Source organism: Dendrobates tinctorius, unplaced genomic scaffold (genome assembly GCF_039654945.1).
Source record: "Dendrobates tinctorius isolate UK_male_01 unplaced genomic scaffold, ASM3965494v1 ptg000058l, whole genome shotgun sequence".
NCBI classification, from domain to species: domain Eukaryota; kingdom Metazoa; phylum Chordata; class Amphibia; order Anura; family Dendrobatidae; genus Dendrobates; species Dendrobates tinctorius.
Genome location: NW_027361726.1, coordinates 781,203 through 802,512, shown reverse-complemented (window position 1 = coordinate 802,512; position 21,310 = coordinate 781,203). Strand labels below are relative to the sequence as shown.

General features: G+C 44.3%; 1 protein-coding gene across 1 annotated transcript in view; it reads right to left on the bottom strand.

Annotated features, from left to right (window-relative positions):
* The window catches only part of RTRAF (RNA transcription, translation and transport factor), a 42,354-nt gene that overhangs the window by 16,054 nt on the left and 4,990 nt on the right, over window positions 1-21,310 (bottom strand). The window contains exons 2-3 of the mRNA XM_073577913.1: window positions 5,486-5,610; window positions 5,173-5,272 (exon numbers count right to left, since the gene is read on the bottom strand). Of these exons, the coding sequence (XP_073434014.1) occupies window positions 5,173-5,272; window positions 5,486-5,610 (225 nt within the window). The remainder of the gene's footprint in view (window positions 1-5,172; window positions 5,273-5,485; window positions 5,611-21,310) is intronic.

Here is a 21,310-nt window from a genome sequence, read left to right as displayed (position 1 = left end):
ATTTCTTAAGTACTGTGTACCATTTCTTTAATCTTTCAGATACCCTTTATAAGTCTAATTCAGACACTATGGTGCAAATAGGTACTCTCTAAAGTTAACACTTCTTTGTATAATATTTAATAAGGCTCGTAGCATAATTATCACTGGCTACAGTGAACCATAATAAGACAAATGTAATGGGTACTTTGTTTCAATTATATGTTTAAGGGAAGCCTCATACCTTTGAGCCTTTGTTTTTGTTAACTTATTATGCTCTAAAACATAAAAAGATCACTGAAAAGAAAAGACAAAAGTAATAGGTGTTCTTCTGTAGTTTTTCAAGGACCTCAGCAAGGAGGTTGTTTCAAACATTGTGGAGAACTAGCCACAGATCTTCTGTAGATGGAGCCTTGGACAAATCCTTCTGTCTCTTCATGTAATCCCAGACACACTCACTGTGACCCCCACAGAACCATGATCTCAACATGGAGACAAAAAAGATTTACACAAGCTCACATCTGTGGCTAGTTCTCCAAAATGTTTGGAAAAATCATCCTGCTGAGTCAATTCAAAGACGCCTTAATAACAGCCCAAGCATGTTCACAACTAGTATTAAAAAGGGGTTAACCAGGACCATAAAATAAATAAATAAAAATTCGTAATTAACTGTGGGCCCAAGACCTAAAGTGTCCCTGTCAGCAGGATTGTGCTCAGTGACTACAGTGTAAGATTCACGAACCAATCACTGACCTCAGGGAGACCAGTCAAAGAAAACACTGCGGCAGCCGGCAAAGGCGCTCAGTGAAATCCTAGATGCATTGCTCCCTGGGAAATACGAATATGCAAATAAAGTCCATGGAGCCTCATTTAAGAGTCTCAAACACAGGACTAGCCAGATCTTCCTCCAGGGAAGGACCCAGCCAAGGGGTTGGCTCCTTTCGGAAACCATCATTACCACCATATTAAGTAACCCTTTAAGTCAATATCCAACTCTTTACGATTGGCACCGTTATACTGATACCTGGTGATGAAATCCTTCTTGTGGTTGTTGTGTAATCATTATTTTCAGTTTTGAGTTAAAGATATGCTCGTGCTCCGGAGAGGGCCTATGGGGGGGGGGGGGGTGGTCCTCATGGTGCTCTGTTTAGGTATTCATCAGTATGGTTTCTGACAGGTCACTGATTCCTCAATATCAATAAATTCTTTAAAAAAAACAAAACCACACACTTGAAGATGGCGTCGGCCACGCTTGCACAGTAGCAGCTATCGGCGATCCTATAGCTGCTACTGCAGCGCCATCTTGAAGGAGGATTTTTTTCCCCCCCTCTAGCAAGATGGTGCCTGCAATCACCAATAGTTGCTACTGAGCAGGCACGGCCGTCGCCCTTTTCAACCTTTTATTTTTTTTTAAAGAATTTATGGATACCATCAAAGAAAAGAATGAACTGCACATATATACACTCACTGGCCACTTTATTAGGTACACCTGTCCAACTGTGTGTTAAGACTTAATTTCTAATCAGCCAATCACATGGCGGCAACTCAGTGCATTTAGGCATGTAGACATGGTCAAGACAATCTCCTGCAGTTCAAACCGAGCATCAGTATGGGGAAGAAAGGTGATTTGAGTGCCTTTGAACGTGGCATGATTGTTGGTGCCAGAAGGGCTGGTCTGAGTATTTCAGAAACTGCTGATCTACTGGGATTTTCACGCACAACCATCTCTAGGGTTTACAGAGAATGGTCCGAAAAAGAAAAAAAATCCAGTGAGCGGCAGTTCTGTGGCCGGAAATGCCTTGTTGATGCCAGAGGTCAGAGGAGAATGGGCATACTGGTTCGAGCTGATAGAAAGGCAACAGTGACTCAAATTGCCACCCGTTACAACCAAGGTAGGCAGAAGAGCATCTCTGAACGCACAGTGCGTCGAACTTTGAGGCAGATGGGCTACAGCAGCAGAAGACCACACTGGGTACCACTCCTCTCAGCTAAGAACAGGCATCTGATGGCTACTTTCAGCAGGATAATGCGCCATGTCATAAAGCTCGAATCATCTCAGATTGGTTTCTTGAACATGACAATGAGTTCACTGTACTCAAATGGCCTCCTCAGTCACCAGATCTCAATCCAATAGAGCATCTTTGGGATGTGGTGGAACGGGAGATTCGCATCAGGGATGTGCAGCCGACAAATCTGCGCCAACTGTGTGATGCCATCATGTCAATATGGTCCAAAATCTCTGAGGAATGCTTCCAGCACCTTGTTGAATCTCTGCCACGAAGAATTGAGGCAGTTCTGAAGGCAAAAGGGGGTCCAACCCGTTACTAGCATGGTGTACCTAATAAAGTGGCCAGTGAGTGTACAGTATAGACCAAAAGTTTGGACAAACCTCATTCAAAGAGTTTTCTTTATTTTCATGACTATGAAAATTGTAGATTCACTCTGAAGGCATCAAAACTATGAATTAACACATGTGAAATTATATAATTAACAAAAAAGTGTGAAACTGAAAATATGTCTTATATTCTAGGTTCTTCAAAGTAGCCACCATTTGCTTTGATTACTGCTTTGCACACTCTTGGCATTCTCTTGATGAGCTTCAAGAGGTAGTCCCCGGAAATGGTCTTCCAACAGTCTTGAAGGAGTTCCCAGAGATGCTTAGCATTTGTTGGCCCTTTTGTCTTCACTCTGCGGTCCAGCTCACCCCAAACCATCTCGATTGGGTTCAGGTCTGGTGACTGTGGAGGCCAGGTCATCTGGCGTAGCACCCCATCACTCTCATTCTTGGTCAAATAGCCCTTACACAGCCTGGAGGTGTGTTTGGGGTCCTTGTCCTGTTGAAAAATAAATGATGGTCCAACTAAACGCAAACCGGATGGAATAGCATGCCACTCCAAGATGCTGTGGTAGCCATGCTGGTTCAGTATGCCTTCAATTTTGAATAAATCCCCAACAGTGTCACCAGCAAAGCACCCCCACACCATCACACCTCCTCCTCCTCCTCCATGCTTCACGGTGGGAACCAGGCATGTAGAGTCCATCCGTTCACCTTTTCTGTGTCGCACAAAGACACGGTGGTTGGAACCAAAGATCTCAAATTTGAACTCATCAGACCAAAGCACAGATTTCAACTGGTCTAATGTCCATTCCTTGTGTTCTTTAGCCCAAACAAGTCTCTTCTGCTTGTTGCCTGTCCTTAGCAGTGGTTTCCTAGCAGCTATTTTACCATGAAGGCCTGCTGCACAAAGTCTCCTCTTAACAGTTGTTGTAGAGGTGTCTGCTGCTAGAACTCTGTGTGGCATTGACCTGGTCTCTAATCTGAGCTGCTGTTAACCTGCGATTTCTGAGGCTGGTAACTCGGATGAACTTATCCTCTGCAGCAGAGGTGACTCTTGGTCTTCCTTTCCTGGGCCGGTCCTCATGTGAGCCAGTTTCTTTATAGCGCTTGATGGTTTTTGCCACTGCACTTGGGGACACTTTCAAAGTTTTCCCAATTTTTCGGACTGACTGACCTTCATTTCTTAAAGTAATGATGGTCACTCGTTTTTCTTTACTTAGAATTTGTATTATGGCAAGAAAAAAAAGCAGCTAACAGTCTATTCAGTAGGACTATCAGCTGCGTATCCACCAGACTTCTGCACAACTGATGGTCCCAACCCCATTTATAAGGCAAGAAATCCCACTTATTAAACCTGACAGGGCACACCTGTGAAGTGAAAACTATTTCTGGTGACTACCTCTTGAAGCTCATCAAGAGAATGCCAAGAGTGTGCAAAGCAGTAATCAAAGCAAAAGGTGGCTACTTTCAAAGAACCTAGAATATAAAAGACATTTACAGTTGTTTCACACTTTTTTTTTTAATTCTATAATTCCACATATGTAAATTCATAGTTTTGATGCCTTCAGAGTGAATTTACAATTTTCATAGTCATGAAAATAAAGAAAACTCTTTGAAATGAGAAGGTGTGCCCAAACTTTTGGTCTGTACTATATATATATATATATATATATATATATATATATATATATATATTTTTTTTTTTTTTTTATTTATTAATTATGCAGCAGGCTGGCACATATGTATATATAAATAATTCATTAGGTAAAATAGGGGACGGCTCAGTGAGGCATTAGTGACCTGTCAGAAGCCATCCTGATGAATACCTTATCAGAGCACAACATGAAGACCCCCTACAGGCTGCCCTGGAGCACAAGCATATCATTAACTGAAAACTACGACTAAAAATTCCACAACAACCACAAGACGGATTTCAGCACCAGGTGTCAGTGTAATGGTGTTGATAATCCTGCTGACAGGTTCCCTTTAACAGGCGGGTCATTGCTAATGGCCTGATTGTTCTGCCCAGCGCAGATGTCTACCAACAGAGCGGTAACTGACAGCTCCTGTGGCTTTAGCTGGCGTCTGATCAACAGAGCAGGGGGTTCTCTTCTGCTTGACTGTCAGTGTGTGACTGCCAAAGCCAAGCATCAGGAAGCTGGTTGTCTACCAGAACGACATCAGCAGAGAGGCCTAAAAGAAGAGATGCTCTGTTGACATGGAGCATCTCAATCGCCGGCAGGAGCGCTCACAGAATCATAACTAAGGAATTAGAAAGCACAGGCAGTGCGCTGCTAACCCTAACCCAACTATCTGTGCGGTAGTCCTGGATAACCCCTCAAATGCAATAAACAAAATAATTGGTGTGACCACCCTTTACCTTCACAACAGGTTTAAAAGCAACCATTCTTCCAGGTACTTGCACAGCTTTTGAAGAACTTCAGCAGCAAGTTTGTTCCTAACATCTTGGAGAAGTAACCACAGATCTCCTGTTTATGTAACCTTGCACAAATCCTTCTCTCATCACATAGACCACACAGATATGATGTAGCCACCATGAAGCTGTGATCTATACAAGTCCGTATGTAAAGGTCATTGAGACTGAAGGATTTACATGAGTGACATCCACAGAAGATCAGTGGTCAGTTGTCAAAGATTTGAACAAACTTCCTACGTCAGTCCTACAAAAGCTGTGTGCAAGTGCCTAGAAGAGCCGATGCGTGAGGCTGTTGGGGGGGGGGGGGGGGGACACCATTCTCTGCCATCATCACAAAAATTATCTGAATTAGATTTAGTTAATTCATGTACTGTGAAGTCAACAAGTCACAGAAACTATTTTTTTTCTCCCAGTCACTTACCGTTGTCTCCGTACTCCAGGCGGACGGCCAGGCCCAGCAGCCAGTCTATGGCTTCCTGGCGCTCTTGAACTTTGAAGGGACAGGTGACATCTTTTAAATACTGTGAGGGCGAAACAGAAAGCATTATACACAAAGGTCCACAAGGAGGCACTAGTCAGGACTAACCATTCCTCTTCCAGAGTCATTTATGTCACAGCTCACCTCCTCCTCCCATGCAGAGGTCACAGAGAACGCCCACAACACTCTACAGTCTGTGGTGGCCTATGGCACACATAATGCCATAAGGCCAACACGATGGAGGCCACAATCTTACCTGCTCGTACTGTTTCGCCCATTCCCCGCTGTGAATATTTCTGAGATTTCCCCGGTCTTCGATCTTGTAGTGTCTGATTTTCTGATCTTCTAACCAAACAATGAAGTTTCGGAACTCAGTCTCATCTATGGAGAAAAAAGATGTAAATCAGTAAATGTATGCAAAGATACAAGAGCCGCACGTCACAGAAATACACATCCAGAATGCAAAACCGGACCGGAGTACATGCCGACGCCATTTGTCTATGGAGGGATGAGCCCGGCCGGTAGCAGGGCCATCAGTGTGGTCCCTGTATGCGGCTATTCTCTACCCAGAGGGGTCCATGGAAAGCGCAGCAGTGAACAGAGGCTCCGATCGTCATGTTGTGCAGCCCTATAAAGGCACTGGCTTCTGTCAGCTCAGGTGAGTGGTGCCATCATGTGGCTGCAAGTGGTAAGAGTCTAATTTTATCATAGGATTTCTCAAAACCAAGGAGTGAATAAGTCGCAGAACAGTCTTAGGTTTATTTTTTCTTTAAAGATGCAGGCAATTCATGAGTATTCCCAACTGCGTGCACCGATTAGCTATTTACAGTGGGTATGGAACGTATTCATTGCAGCCATTTGGTAAATTCAAAAAAGTTATTTTTTTTCTCATTAATGACACTCTACAACTCATCTTGAAAGAAAAAAAAAAGGAAAAAAAAAAAAAAAAAGTAGAAATTTTTGCAAGTTTATTAAAAAAGAAAAAAAAATGAAATATCACATGGTCAAAAGTATTCAGACCCTTTGCTCAGTATTGAGAAGAAGCACCTTTTTGAGCTAGTACAGCCATGAGTCTTCTTGGGAATGATGCAATAAGATTTTCACACCTGGATTTGGGGGATCCTCTGCCATTCTTCCTTGCAGATCCTCTCCAGTTCTGTCAGGTTGGATGGTGAATGTTGGTGGACAGCCATTTTCAGGTCTCTCCAGAGGTGCTCAATTGGGTTAAGGTTATGGCTCTGGCTTTGCCAGTCAAGAATGGTCACAGTTGTTCTGATGCCACTCCTATTTTAGCTGTGTGCATAGGTTCACCTTCCAACAAGAGAATGACCCTTCGGCCAAGTCTGAGGTCCAGAGCACTCTGGAAGAGGTTTTTATCCTGGATATCTCTGTACTTGGCCACATTCATGTTTCTTTCAATTGCAACCAGTCATCTAGTCCCTGCAGCTAAAAAACACCCCCATAGCATGATGCTGCCACCACCATATTTCACGGTTGGGATTGTATTGTGCAGGTGATGAGCAGTGCCTGGTTTTCTCCACACATACCGCTTAGAATTATCACCAAAAAGTTCTAACTTCGTCTCATCAGACAAGAGAATCTTAATTCTCAAGAGTCTGGGAGTCCTTCATGTGTTTTTTTAGCAAACTCTATGTGGGCTTTTATGTCTGGCACTGAGGAGAGGCTTCCGTTGGGCCACTCTGCCATAAAGGCCCGACTGGTGGAGGCCTGCAGTGATAGTTCTACAATGTCAACTAACTCCCTACTGCATCTGTGGAGCTCAGCCACAGTGATCTTGGGATTTTTCTTTACCTCTCTCACCAAGGCTCTTCTCCCACGATTGCTCAGTTTGGCTGGACAGGTTTAGGAAGACTTCTGGTGGTCCCAAATTTCATCCATTTAAGGATTATGGAGGCCACTGTGCTCTTAGGCTATGTGCACACTAGGGTGACCGCAAGAAAAAAAAAAAAAAAAAAAAAAAAAAAAAAAAAAAATCGATGTCGGAATTTTGTCCATCTGGACCCCACAAAATGATTCCCCTTTCCAGATATTGAGATAGCCAAAATTTGAGCTCGATCAAACGACGTTAACCCGTGCCGCTCGTCGCTCAAAGTTTGAAAAAATCCAAATTGAGGTTTAAGATTTAGGTATTTTGCATAGTCTGTTAGACTATAAAGAATGTGACAACAACATTGCAGAAATAGCCCTGACCAAATTTTCAAACCATTTGTGGTATTTGAATGCAGAGTTGGTGGGATTATCGTTTTTTGATCCCACCATTACAGACAATGAAAAGTTGTTAATGGCTAATAAATTGCTCAGTAGCACAGATGAACCATCAGAGCACGCTAGGGTTGTAAATCCAAAAGTTAGGAAAGAAAAATTAAAAGAGGTAGGAAGTAACCGACTTTAACGACCTTCTGACAAAAGATGAAGAACAAAAGCAATATGTCCTGCAAGTTGTAAGCAAATGCCGAGTATTATATTCTGACGTTTCAAAAACTACTTTAACCTCTTCCCGACCGCCCACAGTAGATAAACGTTGGCGCTTGCTGGGCTTTGTGCAGCGCCGACATTTATCTACTGTCGGCGGTTTTGTGCCCCCCGGGACCCCCTCATACCTTATAACGCGGGGATCCCGGTGCACAATGCATGCTGGGACCCCCGACGTCATCGAGACCTGATTGGTTCAGGTCCTGATGACGTCGCGTCACAGCAGCCAATGAGAGAGCTCGCTGGGAAAGCTGCTTGTTTCCCGGCGATCTCCCTCATTATAACGCGACTTCTCCTCTGAGCTCATGCTGACAGATGAGCAGAGGTGAAGCAGCGTTACAGTGTGACTAGATCGCTGCCTGGCACAGCTGATCGCTGCCTGGCACAGCTGTGTCAGGCAGCGATCTTGTCACACAGTAACGCTGCTTCTCCTCTGATCATCTGTCAGTGTGAGATCAGAGGAGAAGTGGCATTACTATGTGCCGGGCAGCGATCTTGTCACATAGTAACGCCGCTTCTCCTCTGATCATCTGCCAGTGTGAGATCAGAGGAGAAGTGGCGTTACTATGAGTCAAAAATACAAAAAATAAAAACACAAAAAGAAAAAAAAAAAGAAAAAAAAAAAAGCAGGTAGGCAGGCTAGGGCTATGTCTAGGGTTAGGGGTGTGTTGGGGTTAGGGTTGGAATTCGAATTGGGGGTTTCCACTGTTTAGGTACATCAGGGGCTCTGTAAATGCAATATGACGCCCGCAGACCATTCCATCAAAGTCTGCATTCCAGAACGTCACTACTTCCCTTCCGAGCCCCACCGTGTGCCCAAACAGTGGTCCCCCCCCCACATGTGGGGTACCAGCATACTCAGGACAAATTGGACAACAACTCTTAGGGTCCAATTTCTCCTGTTACCCTTGTGAAAATAAAAATTGGGAGCTAAAAGATCATTTTTGTGGAAAAAAAAATGTTTTTATTTTCACGGCTCTACATTATAAACTTTAGTGAAACACTTGGGGGTTCAAAGTGCTCACCACACATCTAGATAAGTTCCTTGGGGGGGGGGTCTAGTTTCCAAAAAGGGGTCACTTGTGGAGGATTTCCACTGTTTAGGCACATCAGGGGCTCTGCAAACGCGACATGACACCCGCAGACCATTCCATCAAAGTCTGCATTCCAAAACGTCACTACTTCCCTTCCGAGCCCCACCGTGTGCCCAAACAGTGGTCCCCCCCACATGTGGGGTACCAGCGTACTCAGGACAAATTGGACAACAACTCTTAGGGTCCAATTTCTCCTGTTACCCTTGTGAAAATAAAAAATTGGGAGCTAAAAGATCATTTTTGTGGAAAAAAAATGATTTTTTATTTTCATGGCTCTACGTTATAAACTTCTGTGAAGCACTTGGGGGTTCAAAGTGCTCACCACACATCTAGATAAGTTCTTTAAGGGGTCTAGTTTCCAAAATGGGGTCACTTGTGGGGGTTTCCACTGTTTAGGCACATTAGGGGCTCTCCAAATGCGACATGGCGTCCTATCTCAATTCCAGCCAATTCTGCATTGAAAAAGTCAAACGGCACTCCTTCCTTTCTGAGCTCTGCCGTGTGCTCAAACAGTGGTTTAGCCCCACATACGGGGTATCGGCGTATTTGGGAGAAATTGCACAAAAAATTTTGTGGTTCATTTTCTGTTTTTACACTTGTGAAGATAAAAAAAAATGGTTCTGAAGTAAAAGGTTTGTGAAAAAAAGTTAAATGTTTATTTTTTCCTTCCACATTCCATTCATTCATGTGAAGCACCTGAAGGGTTAATAAACTTGGTGGTTTTGAGTACATTGAGAGGTGCAGTTTTTAGAATGGTGTCACTTTTGGGTATTTTCTGTCATATTGACCCCCCAAACTCACTTCAAATGTGAGGTGGTCCCTAAAAAAAATGGTGTTGTAAATTTTGTTGTAAAAATGAGAAATCGCTGGTCAACTTTTAACCCTTATAACTTCCAAAAAAAAAAAAAAAATTATGTTTCCAAAATTGTGCAGATATAAAGTAGACATGTGTAAAATGTTATTTATTAACTATTTTGTGCGATATCACTCTCTGATTTAAGGGCATAAAAATTAAAAGTTTGAAAATTGCAGAATTTTCAAAATTTTTGCCAAATTTCGATTTTTTTTAACATATAAGCGCAGTTCATATCTAAGAAATTTTACCACTATCCTGAAGTACAATATGTCATGAGAAAACAATGTCAGAATCAGCAGGATCCGTTGAAGCGTTCTAGAGTTATGGCCTCATAAAGTGACACTGGTCAGAATTGAAAAAATTGGCCTGGTCACGAAGGCAAAAACAGGCTCAGGCGCGAAAGGGTTAACAAAAGCTCTAGAATAGATTAGATAACTATATAAAATGATCAACTCATGTAGGTTAGTGTGCTCTGATGGTTCATCTGAACTCAAATGAACAAGTAGAACTATCTCAAAGAGGAACACAAGGAAATGGACAGCATGTGACTTAAATATAAGTGTCTGAGCAAAGGGTCTGAATACTTTTTACCATGGGATATTTCAGTTTTTCTTTAAATTGCAAAAATTTCTACATTTCTCTTTTTTCAGTCAAGATGGGGTGCAGAGTGTACATTAATGAGAAAAAACATGAACTTTTTTGAATTTACCAAATGGCTGCAATGAAACAAAGAGTGAAAAATGTAAAGGGGTCTGAATACTTTCCGTAAGTATTGTAATAAGCCCCATCTACAGTATGGCACTCCATGTCCCCATCAAACCATCTACTGTGTGGCAGCATCACACAGAGCCACAAGGTTCAAGCAGCCGCTCTGCAGCTCAGAACAACCCATCTACATACAGTGGGAGTGAGCACTGGGCTCCATATCATGATCCACCTACCTACAGTGTGACGTAGCACAACTAGTGTCATAAAAACCAATCTACAGGACGGTGAAGCAATACCCACCTTGTACATGTGGAAGCGGGAAGACACTATGGCACTGCACATCATACAGGCCCCATGCAGTATAGCACATTATGTCTGAACAGGCCCCTCTACAGTAAGGTGCGGTGTCCCATAACATACAGTTAGGTCCAGAAATATGACTGAGTGAATCTTTGCGATTTCCTCTCTGCAGGCCACTATTAATTTAGAATAAAATCACCAAGTGGAAACAATTCAAGTGGATACTTTCAGGTAGTTGACTACAACTATCCTGTGAAACGCTTAAGAACTGCAGCCATTTTTCTACAAAGCCTCATTTCAGAGGCTCAAAAGTAATTGGACAAATAAAAATGAAGTTCTAATACTTTGCAGAGAATGTTGTGCAGCAATGACAGCTTGAAGTCTGGAAGCCATGAACATCCCAAAACGCTGGTTTCCTCCTTTATGATGCTTTGCCGCCTTTACTGCAGCTGACTTCAGGTGTTTGTCTGTGGGTCTTTCTGATTTATGTTTTGCCTTCAGCCTGTGAAATGTGGATCGATGTGGTAGAGATCTGGTGACGGATTATTCTGCAATGAACGAGTCAACTTCTTTGCAGTCGCAAGAAGTTTTGGGTCATTGTCCATTTGTACTGTGAAGCTTCGTTCAACCAAACTTTAGGGTATGTGCACACGATGTTGAATCTGCTGAGGCATTTTTCCCTGCAGTTTTTGCTAAATCCGCAGGTAAAACGACCTGCGGATTTACTGCCGTTTTTGTGCGCTTTTCCCCTGCAGTTTTCCACCTGCGGCTTTCTAGAATGAAGCAGGTGGAAACCTGCAGCAGTTCCACACAAAAGAAAGGACATGCTGCAGTTTTCAATTCGCAGCAAATCTGCGTGGAAAAATCTGCAGCATGAGCACTGCGGAATTTGCTTTCCCTACACTACAATGGTACTGTACATCACATGCGGATCCGCAGCAGAATCTGCAATGCGTGCACATACCCTTAGCTGAATCTGAAGCAGAAAGTAGCACCCTGTAGTACAGTTTAGAATTCATCCAGCAGCTTCTGTCTTCAGTCACATCAATCAACACCAGTGACTGTGCCATTGGAAGCCATGCATGTCCACGCCATCATACTGCCTTCACCATGTGTAAGGCCGCTTTCACATGTCCTGATATTTCTGGTACTGCAAAAACCAGTACCGGAGACATCCGTGTCCGTACTACGTGTGAAGCATCAGTACCACACAGGCGGCCGCCAGAAGTAGCGCTACAGTAAGCGCTGTTTCCCTGCATGTGGTGCTGAACGTGGCTGTCATTCTCCCCTGCTCTGCCGGCAACAGTACGAGCAGGGAAGAATGAATGAAAACGACATGGAGTCCCCCTTATTTTTTTGAGCCAACCTGGCAAAGCTATCAGGTGCAGGCTGCTATTCTCAGGCTGGAACGGAGCCATGAATATGGCAACTCCCCCCCCCCCAGCTGCCCAGAAAAGGTGCATCTATTAGATGCACCTATTCTGGAGCCTTGTCGGGTTCTTCCCCCTTGCCCTGTAGCGGTGGCACGTGGGGTAATAAGTGGTTAATGTCACCTATTATAAGGTGACATTAAGCCCGGCGTAGTAATGGAGAGGTGTCAATAAGACCTATCCATCACTAATCCTACAGAAAAAAAAAAAAAAAAAAAAAAAGTTAAACACACACACACACACACACACACACACACACACACACACACACACACACAGTAAGAATAGCCTTTTAAGGAAATACACCACACATTTTTTCCATCTTTATTACACTGCTAATCCCATCTCAAATCCCTCGATCTCCTGTAAAAAAAAAAAAATATTACTATACCATACCTGTCCAGCATACAGTCAGTCCCACGGCGCAATCCATATTTGGGGATAATCAGTTTACAACCGGAGCGGTGCTAATGTGACCACTCAGGCTGTAAACAACTGGGGAATGAATGGGAAGCAGCGTGCACAGGCTCAGTGACTAGCGGTGATGTCACCGAGTCTGTGCTCGCTGACAGGATGAACTCCTGTGACCTCAGCACCGTTGGAAAAATGACGGTGATGAGGTCACAGGGGGTGCACATGTGTGGGAGTTACGCTCTGTTGTCTTCTTAACTGCGGTCATATGACCGGTGGTTTCAAATACCTTTTAGTATTGGAGTTGAGGACTCTGTGCATGCGCCATAGAAAGCAGTGATACGCCCCGTTTGCATGCACGTCAGAGTTGATGACGTTTTTGGGCACAGTATATCATTTACTGAGGACACGGGAAGTCTTTTGCTCCCTTAGAGTATAGCAAGATGACAGACGTATGTGCAATATATTGGGTAACATAGTATTTGTCACTGGCCTTGTGGGGTGTAGCAAGATGGCATGCGCAATAGAGCTGGTGACGCTGTATCTTTTCACCGCCCTCTTCCACTTTCTATTGGAGATATAGGATATTTAAACCCAGATGCCCCCTGTCCTGACACGCCTCCCGATGAAGCGAAACGCACGTCGGGGCAGAGGGACAACCTTTGTGTGACACCGCAGCATTGCACTTATCATTTTACTCTAATATATAGATCGTTCATTCTGCAGCCTTCCTTATGACTTGTAATAGTCACAGTGCTATGGGTGTTGTTTTAGGTCTATTTTTTAAGTTAGATTATTTAATTCCTGTCAGGCTTGGGGTTTTTTGCTGATCTGTCTATTCAGTTGTGTTGGTACATGTGATTCTTAAACACTTTGTGGTTGGTGATATTAGGTAGAAACATCTCTTGCATAATCTGAATATAGAGTTTTTCAGCTACCATATTGCTGCAGCTGTTGTTGCACAAAGGTGGGATAAGTTCCCTCTTTTTTTTTTTTTAGTCCTAGCACCTTTTTCTTGCTTTATGCTTTTAGTTTAACTTTATTGTACTTCACTTTGCCTATGCACAAAACTGGGGTGAAGAGTTTTGTGGAGTACCACTTAGTTATATGGACTAATTTTTGTGAATTAATTTACTATAGGATTAGTAATGGATAGGTGTCTTACAATAGAAAGGTGACATTAACCCCTTATTACCCCACATTCCACCGCTACAGGGCAAGTGGGAAGAACCTGACAAAGCTCCAGAATAGGCATATCTAAGGCTAGGATCTCACACTAGCGTTACCGGGCGCAGCACACGGCCGCCGCTAAGCTCTGCCCCCAAGTCGCGCCCCATCTGGTCAGCTCCTCCTCTGATCGCCGTCAAAAGTGTACCAGCGCATGACCAGGTTAACCAACACTAAATATAGGGTACGCTGATCGCATGCAGCGTCATGCAATCAGAGGAGGAGCTGACCGGAGGGGGCGCGGCTGGTGGTGGAGCTTAGCGGGCGTCCGTGCGCTCGGTAACGCTAGTGTGAAACTAGCCTTATAGATGACCCTTTTCTGGGCAGCTGCGGGCTGTTTTTAGACTGGGGGGGGGGGGGGGGGTCTTACAGAGGATGTGCTGTGCCGAGGATCAGGAGCCGCTCCAAGCCTTCTCCAGCTTTCTTCTTCCCATCATTCTGATACAGGTTGATCTTGGTTTTGCTGGCTTCTTTAGTTTTTTGTTTTTTTTTCCTTCTTCCGCAAAAAGCCTTACACACGTCTACTCTGGCCTTCATTTTTCGGGATGGTTTGTACCTTGTGGTGAACTCTCCGTATTTGTCCTCATGAAGTCTTTTCTTTATGGTAGACTTGGTGTTTAAGTATCCAAGTTCCTGGAGGGTATTCACTTGGTAAAGAAAACCCCTTCACAACATCCACCCAAGGAAAGGATTCTCTGATCATCCACCACTGTTGTCTTCCAGGGATGTCTACGCCTTTCTGTCTTCCTGAGCTCGCCAGTGCACCCTTTGTTGATTTGGCCACTCGTAACATTTCTACCATCTCTGATGAAATTCAGTTTAATGGTCTGTTTCTCTTCCATTTACAGCTCCTTTAATCTCATGTTGTGAGTTCACATCAAAAGCATGTAAACGCAAATGCCACACTTGGAATTTGCTCCAGAGCTTTTACCTGCTTCATTGATGTACTAAAAAAGGGAAAAGCCCATTAAAGAGATAATTGTCCAATGACTTTTGGTTCCTTTAAAAATCATCAGCTACATAGTAAGGGTTTAGAGATTACAGCTCTTTAATCCTTTACTGCAATTAGGATGCGAATACCCTCAAACTAAAGCCGAGAGTCTGCACGTTAGGCCCATATCAATTATATAAAATTGGATCTTCAGTATGTTTTGGTAAACAACCTAGATATAAAATTTGTATTTTTATAAAGTACAAAAATAGAGTTAGACTTGCCGGTAATTTGGTTTCTAATAACCCATCACAGAAGCACACAGGAGGATGTCACTGTACCTTACCGTAGTAATAGGGACAGGAAACACAAAAGAGGTCAGATAAACTGGAGAGCGGATTTCGGAGGGGCTATTACCAAGGACTACAATAGTATGAATGCTTCAAATTATATTTATTACTTGTTCAAAATAACAAAAAATAATTGAACAGAGGGAAGGAATTACCCAGGCTGACATGGAGTTATTAGAAATTGAATTACCAGTAAGTCTAATTCTATTTTCTTTAATATCTCAGCATGACATCACACAGAAGGAATATCAAAGAGTAATGTCTAAGGAGGGACAACAGCCTGGAGAACTTTTCTCCCAAAAGACAAGTCTCCAATGAATGCCAAATCAAGTCTGAAATGCTTGGAAAGAGTGTGGACCTCTGCAGATTAGCTCGTTGGAAGCGCAGGCTCTCAGCCCAAGTGACCAAATACCGCCCTAGTGGAATGAGCTGTGAGCTTCTGTGGAGGCAAGAGATTCTGGAGCTGGTAGGCTTCAGTAATCGCTCTGTTTATCCAGTTGGTCTTGGAAGTTCTCTTTACCTTATTCTGGCCATAAAGCTGAATAAATAGATTTTGGTCTTTCCTCCCACTCCTGGAGATAATGAAGGACCACTCTTTTACGTCCAGAGTGTGGAATTCCTGTTCCTTGCGTTCAGGCAGAAGGGAGGGTAGAATTATCTCCCGAGATCTGTGAAAGTCTGAGACTACCTTAGGTAGAAACGATGGGTCGAGACGGAGTACTAGTTAGTCTCCCGGTATTCTTGAGTACGGTTCGTTTATTGAGAGAGACGATAGTTTGCCCACCCATCTGACTGTAGTGATTGCTACTAGGAAAGCAGTTTTCCAAGACAGTGTCTAGTTTTATTGATGATAAAGGGCTGACACCATTTGAGCCCTTAAGGAGGATATTAAAGGCCCCGTCACACTATGCGCGATCGCTAGCGATATCGCCTAAGCGTCACCGATTTTGTGTGACACTTACCTCAGACCAGCTCCCCCGCTGTCTATCACTGATTGCACGAGAACGTCCTGGGCCGTTTCTCGGCGGCGGCTTCCTGCTGGCGCCGACGAGCGACGCGTGGATGTCTTCATCGCCGTGTCTGACAGCTAATTACGACCTCCGCTACGTCTCTGGTGAGATCTGCCTGTTTGGCAGCTCACTAGCGACCATTTAGCGATGCACCAGCGATCCTGACCGGGTCGTATCGTGGTCGGGATCGCTGGTGCATCGCTAAGTGTGATGGGACCCTTAAGGTCATTGATCATCCTGGGACACAGGCTGGGGGTCTGCTGTCAAATCTTTTCATGCAGCGATGCTCGGCCAGGCACTTGTCGAAATAGGAACTTAACATTGCCACCAGACCCTTTAGGGTACTGGGTTTGAGACCTGTCTCAAGGCCTTCTTGCAGGAAGTAAAAAAATCTAGGCAATGTTTGGTTGCCAAGGATTTGGATGTTCAGGCACACACTACAATATAAATGTCTTCCAGGTTTTGAGATATATGGCATTCGTTAGCAGCTCCCTATTTTTCTGAATGGTCTTAAAGACTCTGTCTGAGACACCCCTGGCTTTTAAAATAGAGAAATCAGAAGCCAGGCTACTAGGTGTAAATTCTCGATATCTGGATGGTAAATTGGCGAAGTAGGTCGCTGATATGTGGAAAGATCAGGGGACCATCCACAGTCAGGTTTGCTTAAGATGCCCAACCAGCTTCTTTTCAGCCAAAGTGGTGCTGTCAGTATTACTTTGGTCCGCTCGGTTCTTATTTTCTGCAGAGTTTTGGGCAGAATTGAGACCAGATGGAAGGCATACACCAGCTTGAACTTCCACTGGTGGGCAAAGGGGTCCACACCTACATGTAGACATGCATTATCTGCATTCAATGAGAAATACTGGGTTACCTTTGCATTCTGGCATCCTGCAAACAGATCCACTTCTGGGTAACCCCACTTCCTGGTCAATACTTGGAAGACTTCAGAATTTAGACACCACACTCCTGGGCGAATTTCTCTCCTGCTCAGGAAGTCAGCCTGAACGTTAACTGCTCCTTTTATATGGAGAGTTGATAAGGAGAGAAGGTTTCCTCGGCCCATGAAAATATTCTTGCAGAGATTGCTTTCAGCTCTTCGTGTCTCATGCTTCCTTGGTGACAGAGGTGCCCAACTATAATTACATTGTCTGATTAGACTTTCATATGGACATCTTGAATCACATGTTGCTGATCTGACATTTCTTCTAACAACTTTAATTCTCTGAAATTGGATAATTGCCTGCTTATCTCTGAAGACCAGTGCCCCTGGAAGGAGGACTGGGAGACAATGGCTTCCCATCCTCTATTGCTGGCATCCACCTTTATGGTCACAAGAGGATCATGGATCTAAGGGACTCCTCTGTTTTGGTTTCTTGCGATGATCCACCAAGATAGAGAGGCTTTTACCCAGGCAGGTATTGGAATTTTCTTGTTCAGGGAGTCATCCCGATTTGTAAGACTATAGATCTGGAGGGTCCTGGTGTATGCTTGGGTCTAGGCCACTGTCGGGATGCAGGATGTCATGGAGCCGAGGACTGACACAGCGAACCTCACGATAGTGATATTTTGCTCGTAGGACACCTATCCTTGATCTTAACTGGATCTGTCTCTGCTTGGGTAAAAAGAATCCCTGCAAGAGTCAAGGAAAAACCCCTAGGAACATCATCTTTCTGGATGGAACCATATCTGACTTCTGGTGGTTCACTAGCCACTCCAGATATGTCAGAATCTGGGTCATCATCCGTCGATGCTCCTGAGAAACAAGAAGTCGTCGAGGTATGGCATTATACAGATATTCTGACCTCTGATGTGAGCAATGACTTCCTCCATAATCTTCGTGAAGATTTGTGTCGCCAAAGTTATCCGCGAATCTCAAACTTCCGCTCAGTTGGGTGAATCGAGACATGATTGTATGCATCTTGAAAGTCAATTGAAAAGTTGGCAAAATTCTGTCCCATCAGGGGAACTGTTGATCTGATGGATTCCATCTTGAACCTATATAATGTATTGATTCAGGGGTTTCAGGCTAATTATAATTTGGTAGGGTGCACTTTTTTTTTTTTTAAATCAAAAACAAAGTAGTAGTGTCCCATGTTTTTCCTTCATTTCTGGAACTAGTGAGGCCACCCCCTAGAATAGCCTTTTTTTAGACCAGAATTTAAGGTGTCCTGAAGTTTTTGTGAAGAGAGTATTCTCTCTGTGGGGGATAGGAGGCAAACTATTTTTACCCCTTCCTGGATAGCTTATAGGACCCATAGGTTAATTACACAAACTGTGTCACTGTGGAAGGAATCCTGAAATCTGACCCCACCCTTTCCTTTTGGCGCCATGGTTCATTCTGACGCTGGCCCTGGAAGAGAAATTTCTGCTCCGGCCGCCTTTTAGATTGCTCCACCTCCCCATCTTCCCTTTACCTCAGTACTGAGGAGGCTGTTGCTGAGGGGGCCAAAAGGATCGTTTTCTAGAGCCTCTTAGCTCAGGCAGGGATTTCTTCTTGTCCAAAGCCTTCTCTAGTAAGTTGCCTAGGGTTGGTCCAGACATGTACCTTCCCTTAAAGTGAATAGAACACAGCTTCATTTTTCAAGCTACATCACCACCCCATGACTTTAGCCAGAGTGCACGTCTCACTGAATTTGATAAGGCTGACAGTCTGCCTGTGGCCTTCTGAAGGAGAGGTAACAACGTTAGAATGTCTTCGCTGGGAGTACCGACAGAAAGCTGTTCGTCTAGCTGAACAAGCCAACGAGACATTAATGCTGTTTCCACATGTGTAGCTAGATCAGTGTTTAGCAGCCCTGCTGATGTCTCCCAAGATTTTCTCATAAGGCCCTCCATTTGGCACACTAGGGGATCCTTCAGCTGGGAGGAATCCTCAAATAGCAAGGTTGTCTTCTTAGCTACCCATCTTCAATACACTATCCATCTTCAATACGCAAGACCAGCGTTCATTCATCCTCTGGAAACCTGTCTTCGTTCTACGGGTGTGCTTAACCTCTTCTCCAGAGAATCCCATTCCTTCAAGACTAACTTCCGGATAGCCTTCTGCATGGCGAACACTAGCTTTCTCCTTGACCGGAGACCACCGAACATCTCTTGTACTGTACGGGTAGTCTTTTCCTCTTCTACCTCCATGGTTCGCTATAAAGGAGCTCTTCCATGCTTTCAGTGGGGGGGGAAAAAAAAAAAAAAAAAAAAAAATTATATTATAATATATATATATATATATATATATATATATATATATATATATATCCCATCCTGGAGAGCTTCAAGGCCAATGCTTGTAACTCACCCTCAGCCAGAAGTTCTTCCGGCATGGACATCTCCTCCTGAGAATCTGATTCCTCTTCCTGGCAAATATTCTTCATTTTAGCCACTGGAGGGATACTGGGAGCAGGTGCCAAATGAGAGAAAGGCCAGGGAAGACTGGCTCTCCTGGTAGACTATCCCTTTACTCTCCTCCGTTAAGGAGAGTCACTCTATTCTTGACAATTTTCTCTGTACGCTTTTGGCATAGGGGCTTTCTATGTGAAGACATAAACTCTGCACAGATTGCACGCTTGTGAGTCCTGGTCTTAAATTTGCTCATTGGTGAAGGTTCCTTGTCCCCCTAAAAGAAAAGGAAGTAGTAATAAACCATCATGCCCTGTACCCGCACCAGGGAGAGAACTCCCAATGCCAGACTACTTACTGGGCCTGGAACAGCGCTGGGCTCCGCAAATGCAGAGCAGGAAGGACCTTAAGGCTATGTGCACACGTGCGGAATTCCTGAGGATTTTATGCGTTTTCGCTAAAGAAAACGCAAAACATAAGCAACCCATTGAGTCCAATGGCATTCTGCACATGTGGTGCTAAAGCTGCGTATTTTTCCGTGGCGAAATCGCATCGCGGAAAAATGCGCAGCATGCTTATTTTCTGCGGAATCGCAGGAATTCTACAGACATAGGAATGCATTGTTCCGCTTACTTTCCGCATGTGGCTATGCATGTGCAAAGTAAGCGGAAAATGTGCGGATGGTACCCAGGGTCTGGAGGAGAGGAGACTGTCCTCCAGGCCCTGAGACGACAACAAGATTAAGATAAAAAGCCATGTTATTCTCACCTTCCAGCGTCCCCCGCAGTGTTCCCAGGCATCAGCGATGCTCCCAGCAAGTCCCGTTCCCAGCGATGCCTTGTGACAATGACCTGTGATGACATAGCATCTCGCCGAGACCGCTACGTCATCACAGGTCATTGTCGCAAGGCATCGCTGGGAACATCGCTGAAGCCTGGGGACGCCAGGAGGGGAGAATTACATGATTTTTATTATTTTTAAAATTCTCTCTTTTTACTATTGATGCTGCATAGGCAGCCTCATAGTAAAAAGTTGGTCACACTAGTCAAACACCATGTTTGAAAAGTGACTAACCTGTGCGGTGTACGGGGGGGCTGTGCTGGACGTGGGGGTGCCACACTGTGCGGTGTACGGGGGGCTGTGCTGGACGTGGGGGTGCCACACTGTGCGGTGTCGTGGCGACACACATAAGACACCCCAATGCACACCACAGCCCCCATACACTGTACTGTGTTGCACCCCCCATGTCCAGCACAGCCCCCATACACTGTACAGTGCATGGGGGTGTCGCACTGTGCAGTGTTGTGGCGATGCATGAGACACCCCAATGCACACCAGTTCCCATACAAAGTACAGTGCGACACCCCCGTGTCCAGCACAGCCCCACGCACTGTACAGTGTTGTGGCAACACACGAGACACCTCCTTGCACACCACAGTCCTCATACCAAGTACAGTGTCGCACTGTACTTCCGTGCAGTGCTGGGAGTTCTTCATTGCAGGTTATTGATTTCCACCTACACCAAAAGGCTTGGAGTGCTGATTTACAGACAGCCTGTGACAACTAATGGCCGTGCTGTGATGAGTCAGTATTGGGCTGAACAAAAGCTGTTATGTTTTCAATCTCTTGTGTTGAGAAAAGCGTTTTCATTATGAGTGTGGAGAAACGCAATAAATCTACCTTGTTTTACACAAGGACCTGCGCTCAGTGATGACTTTCTGTAGAGCAATTCTCGCTACACTTGGTGATGTGACAGCAAGGCATTCTGCTGATGTCTCTGCTCATCAATGATGGTTTACACTTTATATAAAATCAGTTGTTTTTATTTTTGTTTTTTCTATTAACCCCCCCATGACAGCACACAGGATGATGTCACCACACCCCAATAGGGACAGGAAACACGAAAGAGGTCAGATAGTCCCTCCCACATCCTCTCTC